The sequence below is a fragment of the Falco rusticolus genome, chromosome 13 (assembly GCF_015220075.1).
Source record: "Falco rusticolus isolate bFalRus1 chromosome 13, bFalRus1.pri, whole genome shotgun sequence".
Taxonomy (NCBI): domain Eukaryota; kingdom Metazoa; phylum Chordata; class Aves; order Falconiformes; family Falconidae; genus Falco; species Falco rusticolus.
The window spans coordinates 4,584,099-4,599,788 of NC_051199.1; the positions used below are offsets into that span (position 1 = coordinate 4,584,099).

Here is a 15,690-nt window from a genome sequence, read left to right on the forward strand (position 1 = left end):
TTCAGTGAGTTCACTGTAGTGGGGAGGAATGATACGGGATTTTGTTCACAGAGCTGCCCCTGCAATGGTTGTTCAGAGTAGCCAGGGTTCTGATAGTTAATCTGAGCATTTGTTAATGTCCATGAAAGTGACCTCCTGTTCCGTATCTGAACTGCGAATCTGCTAACTGTATTTATCTTTAGAAAATTAACTTTAAATACAAGGAAAGTATGATGTTAATCCTGAGGGAAAATGTTTATTTACAGAAACATCCAGCATAGGTGTTAGGCCAGATTAAGACAGTCCCCATAGAAATCCTACGGGACAGAACTGTCAAAAATGAAGCAGTAGAAACGTTGATGGCTCTGTCACATCAGTCTTCACTCCGTTTCTAAGTTCCACCTTGTAGTGGTGACTTTGCCAGCTAAGCTTGTATAGAGATGGTTGATATGTTTCTTGTAGGGCTGTGCCTGCTGGGTGCCCTTCTTTCGGTCTCTGACCTAGTTCTTACCGGAGTGGTGTAGCAGATGTGTAAAGTCTGAATGGCTCAGCACTACTTGTCCTGGGTAATAGAGGCTGACTTCAAGTTCCTGATTTCAGGTTTTGTTTGTATTCTGAACTTCTCAAAAGCAACTATGTATTAAAAGTGTGAGTGCTTTTTAGTGGAAGCTATTAGAGTCAAAACATAGTTAAATTTTTAGATTATTTTAAAAGGCCTGAGCTGGAAATGTAGCTTGTTAGAATGCTACTGCCTGAAAAACAAATATATTAAGTATCTCCTTACAGTTCTAAGGATGCAGAAGAAATTTAGTTATTGCCCAATTTGAGATGGTCCTTTGATACTTGAATTTGTCAGTGTTTACATGCAAGTCACAGAATAAATTTGAAAGCTTCTTGCCGTGGCTTAGAACGATGCATACCGTGTGGAGGAAATAGTTCCAATCTTGGTGCTTTGAGAGGGAAACTAGTGAAGGAATAAAATTAAATAGGTATCCAAGTCACTCTATATGTGCTTTGAAACAGAATCATAAATAACAAACCCCCCAGGTTATGAGGGACCTCTGGAGGTCACTGAGTGGGCTCTGGTGTTTGCAGAAAAATGTTTCAACATCTCTGTTACGTACTTGCCATCAGAAAAGTGCTGAAAAAACCAATAGCCACTTGGGAATTTTGTACTAGCTTTTGTACAATTAAAATACACCAGGCAGTGCAGTCTGAATAGAGTGCAAAATAAAAGTTTAAGATGGTAATAAAGCCAAAGTCAAACAACAGCTTTTGCTATACAATCTGCGCTGATCTATTCATACGTTTCAGTCTCACTTGGTATTAACAGGAAAAATACAAAGTATATTAAGTACACACTTGCGTGGTTTAAAATCTAATCAATGATACTCGGCTCGTCTAGTAGTAAATGCAAAATTACCTGACATCTACTTACCAGTCCCCTGAAATTCCTGTTCTGAAAGAGAAATCCCTTGTTGTTCAATAGCGATAAAATCAGAAAAGAAGGGATGCGGTTTGACACTGTCGTCCGGTGTGGTTCTGGAAGGGACAAAGTATAGAATGTAAGTGCAAGCTAAAGCTACCTGGTGGCTTTTCTGTTACGTGTTAGATCAGACTGGTCCACAGGTAATCCCCTGATTTTGTGGATTCATTTTTATTCAAACTATGTCTAGGCTACTAGATCCAGATCTGGCTAGATCTAACCCTGCCCTTTAAAGCTCTTTGCATGACTCAGTTTGTGTGGCTATTATTTGACAGTGAAGTTCACTGCTATTATCAAGTTAGAGTTTACTATGTTATTATCCACAAAAAGATAAAATTTAACACTGCATGTACTCTGCTCTTCTCTGGGAGTTTTTTTATTTAATAAAATATATAAATTCTTCCTGATTAGATGCTGCTTTCCTGTTCTTGGTATTTCACACGGTACTTCGCTATTCCTCTTGTTTGCTTTACTCATATTCTTCATGATATTAGTGTTTTTAAATGTCCAAATACTATGTTTCTCCTTCAGTGCTCATCATGCCTCTCAATAGAATTTTGTAACTGGTACTGCAAGACAAGAGGTATTGGAAGAAAGCAATGTCATTTTTCAGATTTTAACAAGGATTTTTTATGCTAAGAGTTGGGAAACTTGCTTCAGGAGGATTGTGTTTTATTTACCTCTCCTGATTCAAAATTGTTCGCTGTGATAATGCCTCAGTTCAGGGGCAAGTACCCATTGAAATGGGGTACTGCTTAGTACGTGGGAGAAGTTAAAAAACACTGATAAGACTTTCTCCATTTGTGTGCTGCCTGGTTCTGGGGAGATCAGACTACAGCGGCAGCTCATCTGCTTTTCACTGATGACACAGCCACTAGGTCAAAGATGTTAACTGGTACCTGAAACGCAGTAGTTGGTTCCACTAGTGAGCTCACACAATATCCAGTAGTTTTAAGTCTGTTCTGCCCCAAACTGCCTGTTAAAGAGCTAAGACAGGTAACTGCATGCTCTTTGTCCATCTACTTTGTGGGCTGTCAGCTAAAAAAAAAAAAAAAAAAGTTACTTCTCTTAAGCATTTTTAATTATTTAATCTGACTATATTTAAGAAGTCTACTCAGGGACTTCCTGATGCATGACTGAATCATGTAGGAAGAAACAGCTAAAAGTCCTGTTTATCTATCGACACGCTAAATGGCTTCAGTTGTTTTTCCCACTGGTGTGGATGGCGCACAAAGTCAGCAAAGAATGTAGTTGACAATTTGTAATAAATCTTCAATTTGACACATTTTGTTCTGTGCAGAGCATTCTCTTCTAATGGCCTTCTACTTCCTTTCAGTATTTCAAAGGAACATTAGGATTGCAACCAGGAGATTCTGCCCTGTTCATCAATGGACTACTTATTGATTTAGACACTCAGGACATATTTAGGTAGGAATGTTTTCTTTTTCAGAATAACTGTATCCTGTTTAGGAGCTCACATCCTCCTTGTGCATGCATCATGCAGTCATTTAGACAGATTTGAACCTTCGTCACGAAGTCTGTATCTAGACTAGGTTTAATTGTTAAGACCTGGAAAAAGCAAGTCATAGTTCCTTCTCTTACACAAGCGCATTTCTAACAAAAAGGCTGATGTGAAAACCAGAACACCCTTGAAGATTGGAATGGGAAGTCACTTTTGTACTGTTCTTTTGATCCGAGTTGTGACTAGCAAAGGATAAACCACTGTAAATTTTTTTCATCTGAAAACCACCCTATAGCAAGATGTGTTTCAATAACGTGGAATTGAAGTTACATGTGTAGATCATGCTTTAGTTACCTTGATTTAATGTAGTTTTCTCCAGAAATATAACAATGGAATAGGTTTAAGTTACCTCAACTTTCATAGGCCAGTTAGAAATAGGTGATTAATGAGAAGTAATGCACAGACATGGCAAAACTTGTTCATACCTTTAATCTGTTAACCCTTAGGGTAAGAACAAGTTATTTGCTGTGTCTTTAAAATTCAACACTTTTTCTTTTCCTTCCAGCTTGATTGATGTGCTGCGCAATGAAGCCCGCGTTATGGAGGGCCTGCACAGCTTAGGAATTGAGGGTCTTTCCTTGCACAATGTTCTGAAGTTGAACATACAGCCTTCAGATTCCGACTATGCCGTGGACATCAGAAGCCCTGCTATTTCAGTGCGTATGGTTTTATGTAAGAAATACCTTCTCTGCTGTTGGGCAGTGTGTTCTTAGGCTGTCAGGGGAACTTCTGTTCTTATCTCGCAATCAGCTCTGAAACTTCAGTGAAGAAAAAAAAAGGAAAGTAAGGTGTTAAATAAGCTTTTTAAAAAACTTAACTTTTTATTCATACATTTCTCAATATAGTGTCTGGTTTGAAAATATTTTACAGTCTCAGACTCAAGCAGGAGGACTGTCAAGTCACTTAAATGCCTTTATTTTTTCCTAGTGGATCAACAATCTTGAAGTTGACAGTCGGTATAATTCCTGGCCTTCCAATGTGCAAGAACTGCTGCGTCCCACATTTCCAGGCGTGATCAGACAAATCAGAAAAAACTTCCATAATTTTGTAAGTGGTAATCTGACTAGAAATGAAATGTGAGTTTTGTTTTTTCAGCAGCAGGGACATTAGCTTTTGTGACTTATCTACATAGATACTAGATTCCCTGTCACTTAAATATCTTGATAGGATGCTTTCCTAGGTTTTGTTCTGCTTGTACTAGTAAGTTATGGCTGAGATTGAGAGATTACTGAGCATGATTCTCTGGCATCTATTAGATGCCAAAAATTGCTTCATCAGTGGAAAAAAACATCATCTCGTGAGTGAGAATTTGGTGCACTTCAACTTTGTGATGATACCTGAAGCTGGTTAATGAAATCCCTCAAACTTGTGAATTATTATCATTTTATTGGGGTTAAGACCAACCTCAGTTGGTCTTTCAGTTAGAAAGTGTGCTTGCACCAAGACTTCAAAAGATGATCAAGAGCCCTCAGCTTAATCCTGGGTATCATCTGGGTAAACTACTTAGTTAGATGTAATAAGGAGTTTGTAAATTCTGTGCTGTAACTCTTGCCATGTGGCAGAGTGGCCCTATAGAAAAAAGGACTCCTCTGAGTAGTGGCAGACAGGGACTCAAACCACCTGAAGCTGTGGGAGCATTAATTTGTTACCTTGTTCCATAGAGTTCAGGACTTTTAACATTGAAATTATTCAATGAAAAGGCAACATTTAACATGAAGAAAGGGGCCTAAATTCATTTGCAATGGCCCAGTGCTGTCTGGGTCTGGGCTTGCTTTGAGAATGTCTCGACAGCATTGGCTCTCCAGGGGCGGAGCAGCGCGATGCTGTGTTCCTCGGTTCTGACAAATGCCTGTCTCCCACATCCATCTTAATGTCGCTATGTGTACATGCAGAGGCAGAAGCCTAGATGCTAGGGTATACTGAGATACATTAAGTATGTAAGGAGTCTGGTCTCTCTGGTTAAAGGAGCGGTTTAGACTGGGTATTTTAAATAATGGACTTAAGGACAAGAAACTTATTTAGTGGGCCTCATCTCCCTGGCAGTGTATAAAATAGGACCGGTGATAATTCTGCACTGAGATGTGAATTAAGCTCTCTCTAATCAAGCCCCCATATCTTGACTTCTTAAGGGAATAGAAACTTTTCACTTGCAATTGAATGTGCAATGTGTATGCAGGTGCTGATAGTAGATCCTATTCATGAGACCACCGCAGAGTTACTGAATGTGGCAGAGATGTTCTTCAGTAATCACATCCCACTGAGGTAATTCCGATGTTTTAATAGGAATTTTTTCACATCAGTTTGATTTTTGTAACTTCTGCAATTGTGAAATCCTCATTGCTAGGACACTGTAGAAACGTTACATATCTTGTATTGGTGGTTGGGAAGGGCATGTACCAAATACTGTTTCTTATTTAAAATGTTTTGAATATCATTTTTGTTACTAGCAGAACAAAGCTCAGTATCTCTAACCATCCAAAAGAAATTTAAAATCCAGTACTATGGATGGGAGAGAGATGAAAAGCAAGATTGTGATCAGCTTCACTGTTAAGCGATTGTGTGTCCCAAGCTTGATTTCTGGCTGCTTTGCTCAAAATCTTCTCAGCCTGTTCCAGAAAAAGCCTTTGTCTAAGATGAAGATCGTAGCTGACAGCTGTATGAAGAGTTGATTATTAGTATAATAGATTCATGATCTGGGGAGTTTTTTTGATTGCAGGATAGGACTAGTCTTCGTGGTTAATGACTCTGAGGATGTTGATGGACTTCAGGATCCTGGTGTTGCCCTCCTTAGGGCATACAATTATGTGGCACAAGAAATGGACAATAATTATGCTTTCCAGACTGTCATGTCTGTAAGTATACATTTGAAAGGGAAATTCGTGTTTTAATATTTTACATGTATGTAAGATTATGTTCATGTGCTAATATGTAGATAATGGAAGAAGCTTTTCTTTGACTGTTAGTATTCAGAGTATTGCTGAATACTAGTACAGCACAGTACACATTTGTTTGTAAAGTGCTTCTGACCTCACTTTAACAAGTGAGACCAGATTTAAATGGGACACTTCCCCAAGCTTTTCTGATCCTGCTTCTTTGTTTATTCTGCCAATGAGTTCCAAACTGCTGTATCCCTTCAATATTATAATTTGTTTTGAACAGTGCCTGCTGCATACTTTTGTCACATCAAAGGATAATATAGGTGCTAGTAAATCCATTTTCACTTGTGGTTTGACATTGTTGCACAAATCAGCAAGCTGCGGCATACTGTAACATTAAACTGCTGAATACATGAAGACAATGACTTTTATTCTCATTTTTTTGGGTATGTATTTGTAAGTTGAAGTAAAATCTCGTGCCTTCAAGAGGGGAAACAGTTACCTACTTTACATGTGAGGCCTGTTGTACTGTTTATAAGCATGTCTTGAGTTCTGAAGGGAAGGGTAGCTCTTTGGATATGCTTTGCTTGAGCCTTTTTCCCACCTAAGCACTGCTTTTTCCCCTCAAATACCTTTTCTAATTAAAGATGCAAGTTATTATTTGAAGAAATACATGATATTTACTGTTGCAGCACTCTCCAAACTAGCCAGCTGCAACAAGGTCTTTTACCATCTCATACCAACATACTCTTCAAGCCAGTCCCTCTGCTGCCTTCTCCTTGTCTCGCCTCATCCAGGGTGTGTGTCCTCCCTCTGCTTCTTCCTCTTTCACCTTCTCTTCCTCGCCTGCTCTCTCTTCATTGCCTCTCAACCACTTACCAGAACCAGCCGCAGCTGCACCTTGTCTACATCAGCCAACCCACCGCCCCTGAAGCCAGCCCACAGCTGTATATTATCTATGCTAATTAACCCAGCTTCATTCCTCTACAGTTTACCTCCTTCCAATCTCACTGGAACGACTGTGAGGTAAAGCAAGATAATTATAAGAGCTACAAGGGCCTAGGAGCTGTTATTGCAGTATAATAAATATGAATATATGTTTTGCAGTCTGGCTGTTAATGCCTTATTAGAACTATGGGAATACAGGTAACAGGTGACCTTGCTTTTGGTAAGGACAGAAGCTTTACTGTTGCAGTTGTAAACTTGTATTTGTATCCCCTGATTCAGATATATAACAAAGTGAAAACAGGAGACCAGCTGAAAGTGGAGCATGTGGTTAGTGTTCTTGAGAAACAGTATCCTTATGTGGAAGTCAACAGCATCCTGGGAATTGATTCTGCCTATGACCAGAACAGAAAGGTAAGAATTCATGAAATAGAGCTTTTTTCACATTTTTGCTTCAACACAGTTTTGAAAACATAGTTCTGTACAGTTTCTTGATCCAGTTCTCTCACTAACCAGGCAGCTGCTTTTCTTACCACATTGGGTGCCTTTTAGTAATACTTTTAATAAGTATTTATGTTCAGCACAAAGCTTTCTATAATACAATACATTGTAACATATATTTTCAAAAATCTGTATGTGTAGTAGCTGAAGCAAGATAACTTTTCATGGCTTGTAAGTCATACTTAACTGAAGTCTGCATACCAAAAATTGCTTGGAAAAAAATCAAGGTGATGGAATTGGTTCATAAGAAAACCAAGGGGCTAAATGTCAGGGAGGGATTCATGTGGGTCTTCTTTATTGGTATTTTAATAATGTGTGAGATAAAGTAATGATGATGAATGCAGAACACCTTTCCTATAGCAATGCATGCAATGATCTTCCTCAAATAATTTCTTAAAGTTATTTTTAGGGTTGATACTTTTCTGTATGCAGAAGATTGGGAGAGCAAAACTCTATTGGATCACTTCTGTGTGAAATGAAGCAGATTTTATTTGAGGTTCTACAGGGGGATGTTTCTATTTTTGTTGAAGAATATAAAAATGAAAATACTCTCTGTAATATCTCTGTAACACAGATGATCCTGCCTACATCTGTAAACATAAGGGATGTGGTCAGGGTTACAGAAGTACGCTCACATGCACACACACTTTCCATGTCCCAACGTAGGAAAGTGAAGGGAAAAGCATTTTGAGGAAATCAAAATCCATAATAGACAGATGTTTTTGTATGACAGGAGAGGGCTTTTACAGTTTACATACTAGATGCCGCATCAAACCCAAACAAAACAAAAGGAGCACACACATGCATACAAAAATGTCTGTCTGGTATTTATTCCTCATCTGCAGGCTTTGCAATGCATTTCTGCAGGAAAGCGCTCTGCGTGTGCTTTTGAATACTGGAGAGGCTGTTTCGAGGTGCTGCAGCTGGTGCATCTGACACCTTTCAGCACAACTGCATCTTAAAGCATTGCAAAGCCTGCAGATAAGGAAGCCTTTAGAAAGAGTGTAGCTCCAGAAAAAGGACACAAACTGAAACAACACTGAGCAATCCTTGATGTGATCAAGCTTTGTGATAATTGTGTCCTTAAAAGGTCTTGAAAGCTGTCAATTAAGAACCTCTGAACAGCAGGATCTGATCAACTTCTGCCTGTAATCCAGTGTCAGTGATGGTGCATTTTGCAGTGGTTACATGAAATGGGGAAATTTGTTTAGATGGAGTAACCCCCTGCTCAACAAGTACATGTTTTTTCACAAGTTTAAGAAACACGTTCTTAAAAAATAAAAAGAAAAAACCTCTACCCTGGTTTACATTACAGCTATCACCGCTTGCATTGCGTTTGCTTCCATATGCAAAGTCAGGCTTCCTGTTGTGCATTTTTTTGCTATTAATCAGAAAGCGCTCACTGGAATGAATTTATTTACTGCATGAACTTAATGAATATTTTGCACTTCTGTATTACGAAGTTAACTTTTTTTGCTTTGAAACTCTGAAGGACAAGGATGTCTTGCGCATGTAAGACGAAGTCTTACGTGCTGTGTAAAGTTAGTATTCTCTGTATCAGATAAAAGCTGGAAGGAGATCTGGGTGTGTTCAGAAGACATGTGGATATTGCATTGAAATGTTATGAACCCTTGTGATAGTGGGCTGATGTGGTAAATCTACTTTCCATGTATTTAGGCAGCGAGAGGTTACTATGAGCAGACGGGCGTAGGTCCTCTCCCTGTTGTGCTGTTCAATGGAATGCCTTTTCAAAAAGATCAGCTGGATCCTGATGACCTAGAAACTGTGACAATGCACAAAATCCTGGAAACCACAAGCATCTTCCAGCGAGCCGTGTACCTGGTAGGTGCTGAGTTCAGCTGTGACTTCAGAGAGAAAGGAGACAACTTAACTTGCATAATTTCTTGGTTTGGGGTTTGGTTTTTTTTGATGGTGGTTGTTGGTCTTTTGGGTTTTGGTTGGGGTTTGTTTTTTGCTTTTTTTTTTTTTTTTTTTAAGTTACCTATGACAAATACACGTGTGAAATAACGAATATTGCTTCTTTCTTCTGTCCTTCAGGGTGAATTATCTAATGACCAAGATGTGGTTGAGTATATCATGAACCAGCCTAATGTTGTACCAAGAATTAACTCAAGAATCTTAATGTCTGACAGAGAGTACCTAGATCTGACAGGAATGAGTAAGGGATGCTTTTAACTGCACTAAAACTGAAGTTTGAGAGTCAAAGACTTTTGCTGTCCCAATGGAAAACTCTAGTAGCAGTACTAAGAGCACCCACGTGATGATCTGGCCCCAGTGCTGGGGAAGATGTTATGTACAACAGCAACATTACTGTCTAGAGATTTTTCAAAATGGGAATCTCTTTTGATTTTTATACAAACCTTTAGGGGAATATGATTCATGAAGTTGAGAAATTAACAGTGGTAGCAAAAGCCAAGAACAGTCACATAATGTATAAAGTAACAGCTTGATTTTATTTCTAACCAACTTTTGAGCAGAGATTGACAGTTGTCCCTGGAACCATTTAAGATTTAGCAGAACTCTTAATGGCTAAATGTATTGACACCCAATGCAGTGACTCTGCAGGATGATGCTATTGCAAAAACTTGCACGCTACCTTTTTTGAGTTGCTTGAAAAATAGTAACATGGTGGATTTTTAAATGCATATTATTTACATAAGTTAACTTCAAGTGAGCCTTGAACAGTTCTTTCCACTGACTTCTGCATATCAAATATGCAATGTAGTTATTCGTGTAACTTATGAGACAACAAAAACTTATTCCTCAGTTTATATATTAACAGTGGAAGTGAGACATAAAAAGCAGTATCATGAGGAACAAAATGGGATTATGTTCTTAATGTTCTGTAATAGTAGTGATTTTTCTTTCATTTTACATGGAATAGCTGCTTTGGCATCTAATACTTTCTCTCTTCCTCAGATAACTTTTACGTGGATGACTTTGCTCGATTTACCACATTGGATTCCAAAGATAAGACAGCTGCTGTCGCAAACAGCATGACCTACTTAACAAAGAAAGGTAACATCTGCAGTGGATTACGAACCCAAATCTAATCTTATGTGTGTTTCCAAGCATACATACAGTACTGAACCTACTCACTGAGCCTTGGTCAGGCCTGTGAGTTATGGCAAAATCCAAGTGTTAAATGGGAAGATACATATTTTTTTTTATATGACATCTACATGGAACAAGAATGCTCCTGCCTTTAAACCCAGCCCAGCCTTCAATGAATAATGAAGTGCCACCCAACCCGCTCTTGCGATATTACAAGTGATCACCAGAAATGCAGCAGTGTAAGCCCTGATCCTGCACGGACACTGACTAGAACAATACAAAAGGGGTTCTAGTTTGCTCTCCCATAATTCAAAATCAGTAAAAGTTGCATGGATTCAGAAGAAAACTGTTATTGCCCATCATATAACACACCACCTAACGTGGTCTGTGCTGTTTTTATTGCTCCGGTGCATGTACTGCTTTTTCAATCATAGTGTCATTTTATTACAGTTACACACAAAGTCTCCTGAGTGTTAAAACTCAGCTGTACTTCTCATGTAAGAAACACAGGCACAGACATAATACAGAGCTTAATCAGGCCCTTCCTATATCCATTTCAGTTAGGTATCATAAATAAGATGCTGTTATTTGAACCAATTCCTCTTGTTCCTGTCTGTCATCTTTACTGGACTCGCACAAGTTTCCCCAGTACTATCTCCACCCACTGCCACTGCATGCTCTGCCTTAAACGTTCCCATTGCTCCTTCTTATGTCTTATATTTGCCCTTGGTTCCTGTTCAGTCACTTAGATCTGAACGAGTTTCTTGGTTTCCCTTTTGCAGAGTGTTAACTAAACCTACACCTCATTTGAAAGTGTGCATTATTTGCAATCCCATGGCTTGACAGTTTTGGGTCACCGCCTCTTCTGTCACTTCAGATACCAGTTATTAAATATCTTATTACAGTAACGCTGTAGCACATTTATTTTCTAAAATAATAATAGTTGTACCTGTTGCTGGCTCAGCAACAGTACTGAAATAGCACTGTCGTACTAATTTTTAAAGGAACTTCATGTGCAAGTCATAATGGCATTGCAGTTTTTGCAAACGGTCTTCAGTGTGGTGCCTTCACAGTATGGTATGAAACTGGTAATATGTAATATACCAAAGCATCAATCTGTTTGAGGGGAAGAAAAACCTCAAAGCTTATCCTAATAAAAGCAGGACAAACTTGGTGCTTGTTGGACTTGAACTGTAGTGATACAGTTACGCCCAGTACAGTGCTGCAGCTTCTTGATACACATTGGGATTACTATCAGATCATTAATGTCTCTCTCCTTTCCCCCCTTTCCTTTCTGCTTTTTGACCAGGAATGTCTTCCAAGGAGATCTATGGTAACTCATGCTTTAACATTTCATTTGTTGTTGTTCTGGGAATTTTCTGGTTCCTTTATAATGTTGGCTTTAGAACCAGCAGGAAATGAAGCAATCTGTTTAAATGCATGTTTGCTTCAGCACTTTTTTTTTTCTCTATGCAAAACTGATTTTGTGTACTAACAGCTTTGGTATGAAGAAGTGGTATGTCTGTACCCTAGTTGGAATCTGCAAGTTATTTACAGAGTCCTTTATAATTTCTAAATTGAAAAGTTAGCAAGCAAACAAAAATAATAATAAAAAAATATCTTAGAAACAGTGATGCATGCTGTCACGCGGGTTATACGAATAAGGTAAATAAAACTAAATCTAATACCAATACTATTATTCTTGTCTTGCCAGACTTCATAGCTTAGGTTCATCCATAGCTTTCTTCTGATTTTGCTTCTTTTGAAATCTTTGCATGTGTATTGTATTTTTCCCCCAAATGAGGGAAAACCTGAAGCTTTCCTTCCCTTCACCCTCAAATTTCTTCCACCCGTTTTTTTTTAATTGCAGATGATTCCTTTGTTAGACCTGTTACTTTTTGGATTGTTGGTGATTTTGATAAGCCTTCAGGGAGGCAATTGTTGTACGATGCAATTAAACATCAGGTAGGTAATGTTTTCATTTGAACGGGTTAGCAGTGCTAATAAAGCAGTAGGTAGAGGCTTGAAAAACACAGTTTGTGCTGCTTCCTGCTGCGTGACCTGGGGAGATTGGTTCCTGCAGAGTCTCTGATTTCCAGCCTCACCTTATTTGTAGGGGCTGGAACGTCACTGACCTTGTACTAGGACAGAACCCCTCTTGGCACTTCGCTAATACAATGAAGAAAAGAGATGCTTTTAAGCCCATGGTTTTAAATTGAAGATGTCTGTGTTTTGGTTTGGTCACAGAGCAGAGAGCAATGCTCATGTTCATCTCGTTTGTTCTGGGAAGACAACTGAATTGTAAAAAACAGATAGCTTACTCCTAAAGCACTGTTTTGCCAGACCTCTGAGTTGTGGCCATAGTCCTATATCTCTTCTGTAGCACAGTATTATCTAGAAGATTCCTGTCACAGTGCTGCCTATACATAAACTAAATACTTGATGTTAAATTAGTTCATTCATCCATTTAACCTTGCGCTGTTATTTACCTGATTTGTAATCTGGTTTTCTGGTTAAGAAATAAAAAGCTTTTGCTGTAGTGTTTATTACAATAGACTTACGCTTCTCAATTAATTTCTAAAACTCTCTTAACGCATGTTTTGTTAAACACAGAAATCCAGCAATAATGTTCGAATTAGCATGATTAATAATCCCAGTGAAGATCCAAATAGCCAGAATACACTTGTTGCTAAAGCCATATGGGCAGCTCTGCAGACACAAACATCAAATAATGCCAAGAACTTCATCACCAAAATGGCCAAAGAAGAAATTGCAAAGGCACTGAAGGCAGGAGCTGACATCTTAGAATTTGCTGTTGGGGTAAGCATGTTTGTTGGCATTTACACAGGTAGGATACTTCACTTGTTCTTCTGATGAATTTTTTAGTGTGATGTGTTCATATGCAAAAGAGGCAGTAACAATGGAGAGTAACGCTCCTGGTTTTGCTATTGCTTGTTGGTTGAGGGGGGTGGGTTGTTTTTCTCCCAAGATAAACTTAGTAAATGTAACTGTACATCTAAAAATAAAGTAAATCATACACATCAAAGCTACATAACTTCGAAAAATCAAGAGGAATGCAGATTTAGGAATCCGAGTCTGTTGTTTCTTGGGGGATTAGGGGAGAACGATAATCTTTCTAAAAAGCTGAGAAAAAAATTACATTTCTCAAAGTAGGTTTAAAAAAGTTAGGCAAGAATCACTTAAGAACAGAAGAATGGAATAACTGGTTTAAGTATCCCAACTTCTGATATGAAGGGCCACAGCCCTAGTAATTATTGCTAATGTTTGAAGGTGACAGGCAAGAACTAGGTTGAAGGCCACAAAGAAAAGGGGCCTGGGGATAAATTTTAGCAAGCCAGAAAGATGTTCTCGAATGGAAACAAAAAAGCTGCATTTAAAAAGTGTGCAGAGGTGTAGTTTTCTTCCCATTTCAATGTCAAGTATTCTTTTCTTTCAGGGTATGGACATCAGTATTTTCAAAGAAGCCTTTGAATCTCCCAACGTGGATTTTATTCTGTCCCATGCGATATATTGCAGAGACGTTCTAAAGCTGAAGAAGGGGCAGAGGGCTGTGATCAGCAATGGAAGGGTGAGATCAATCAGCAGACACTGAAGGAGATATTCCACCTGTGGGAAAGAAGCAGACCTTGTGCGGAGTCTAGGGATCAGACGCAGAGCCTCAGCTGCCTTTAGGTCTCAACACACTTTTAGGACCGCTTCCAGTTTGATTTATTCAGACATTCATGACCCTTCCTTTGTACTGCGTGCAGCTACTTGTTTGTGTTTTGTACATCTTCACATCTCTCTCTCAGTAACACAAGTTGCTTTCATGTTGGCAGTGAATTGAGTCCAGGGGTGGAAAGGGATGATAAAACTGAAAGATTGTGCTGCTTCAGTTTATTGGGCAAAATGTGCTGGCCCTGACCAAGGTGCCCTGGTCTCTTCCACCAGCTTTTTTCACAGTAGCCACTTAGATTAGGCACGTGATGTTACAATGGTATTTCACCGCAAATAATGAAACTCAGCTCAGTACAGCGTTAAGTTTTCTTTTGCCATCTGCTTCCTAGTTAGGAACGCCCCCCCCCCAAGTTCCAGTGGTTACTGTATACTTCAATGGGTTAAAAATTTCAAGTGATGAGTTGTGGTATTTATTTCACTCTCTTAGCAAAATAACATGAATTGTCTAGGTAGTCTTCAGGCTTTTGAAGGCTAGAGGAGTGACCTGTGCTGGAGTCATACTGGACTACTGGAATTGGCCTGGTATTCTATTGCCCCTTCAAGACGTAGCATTGCATGTATAATTTAGTGTTCCTGACTTCTGAAAACCAAGCACTCTGTGAAAATTTTAAGGATGCGCTTTATAGGATGCACTTTATGCCTTTAGCCTGGGACTTTTGGCTCTAAATAGTTAGTTAGCTGTTAAACTCCGCTGCCAGACATTAATATCAGCCTAAACAGTTAATACCCACTGAGACTGGGGTGCAGTATTTATTTAATATGTCTTTGAATTTTGTTTCGGTGTAGCTTTAACCTAGTAATGCAGATCCTGCTTTTTTTATAGATTATTGGCCCATTAGAGGATGGTGAGATGTTCAATCAGGATGATTTTCATCTCCTTGAGAATATCATACTAAAGACATCAGGACAGAAAATCAAATCTCAGATTCAGCAGCTGGGATTTGAAGAAGATCTGTAAGTACACATGAAGAGGTTACAAAAAAGTGGTGGTACTCTGATAAAGTGACTTTCTGCAGTTTGGAGAAAGCTTTATCAAGTATACTCTGGAAACGTGCTGTAAACAAACATGCATGTGTTCATATGGTTAGGGCTCAGCTGTTCAGAGGGAGAAGTGAGAAAAGAAAAGGATGTACATTATCTTTGTTGGGTTTCAAGTGCTTTAGTGACTGACCTTTGTTACAGTTCACAGTCTCCTGGAGGTATGGAGCTGTAACTGTATCCGCCAGATTCAGGAGGCAGTTCTGAGAGTACTGGCAACCCCTGCGAGGGTACCGTGCTCAGAGTTCCTCGTTCTTGGTTCATTATCTAGTAGCAACCTGCTGTGGCTGGTCTGGTGCCTTGTGACCAAAGTTGGAGGAATTACTGGCTGAAGCCTCACCGACAAGCAGCAAGAAACTGGCAAAGTGCCAGAGTCTGTAGGGTTTACTGTAGAGTGGTTCAGGTGAACATCGAACAGTAAATGTTGCCAGTTTACTCACAGCAGCGTGGGTGGCAGCAGCCTGCCACATTATCTGAGGAATTCCAGAAAGTGGTTCCTTAGATTGGGGTGGGGAGGGATACAGGTGGGC

General features: G+C 39.2%; 1 protein-coding gene and 1 long non-coding RNA gene across 6 annotated transcripts in view; one reads left to right on the forward strand and one right to left on the reverse strand.

Annotated features, from left to right (window-relative positions):
- UGGT1 (UDP-glucose glycoprotein glucosyltransferase 1) overlaps positions 1–15,690 on the forward strand; it is a 48,989-nt gene that overhangs the window by 14,326 nt on the left and 18,973 nt on the right. For 3 of the 4 annotated variants that reach the window (XM_037406540.1, XM_037406537.1, XM_037406539.1), the window contains exons 13-26: positions 2,802–2,893; positions 3,493–3,643; positions 3,915–4,034; positions 5,164–5,249; positions 5,704–5,839; positions 7,091–7,222; positions 8,987–9,151; positions 9,368–9,488; positions 10,250–10,348; positions 11,694–11,717; positions 12,255–12,349; positions 12,998–13,204; positions 13,842–13,973; positions 14,946–15,076. In XM_037406540.1, the coding sequence (XP_037262437.1) occupies positions 2,802–2,893; positions 3,493–3,643; positions 3,915–4,034; positions 5,164–5,249; positions 5,704–5,839; positions 7,091–7,222; positions 8,987–9,151; positions 9,368–9,488; positions 10,250–10,348; positions 11,694–11,717; positions 12,255–12,349; positions 12,998–13,204; positions 13,842–13,973; positions 14,946–15,076 (1,691 nt within the window). The remainder of the gene's footprint in view (positions 1–2,801; positions 2,894–3,492; positions 3,644–3,914; positions 4,035–5,163; positions 5,250–5,703; positions 5,840–7,090; positions 7,223–8,986; positions 9,152–9,367; positions 9,489–10,249; positions 10,349–11,693; positions 11,718–12,254; positions 12,350–12,997; positions 13,205–13,841; positions 13,974–14,945; positions 15,077–15,690) is intronic. The other variant, XM_037406541.1, reaches the window with a different exon arrangement.
- The window catches only part of LOC119156586, a 43,150-nt gene continuing 31,130 nt past the window's right edge, over positions 3,671–15,690 (reverse strand). Inside the window, exon 3 of one of the 2 annotated variants that reach the window (XR_005107214.1) lies at positions 3,671–3,745. This is a non-coding gene — a long non-coding RNA (uncharacterized LOC119156586). Of the gene's footprint in view, positions 3,746–13,910; positions 14,012–15,690 lie in introns of those variants that run through there. The other variant, XR_005107215.1, reaches the window with a different exon arrangement.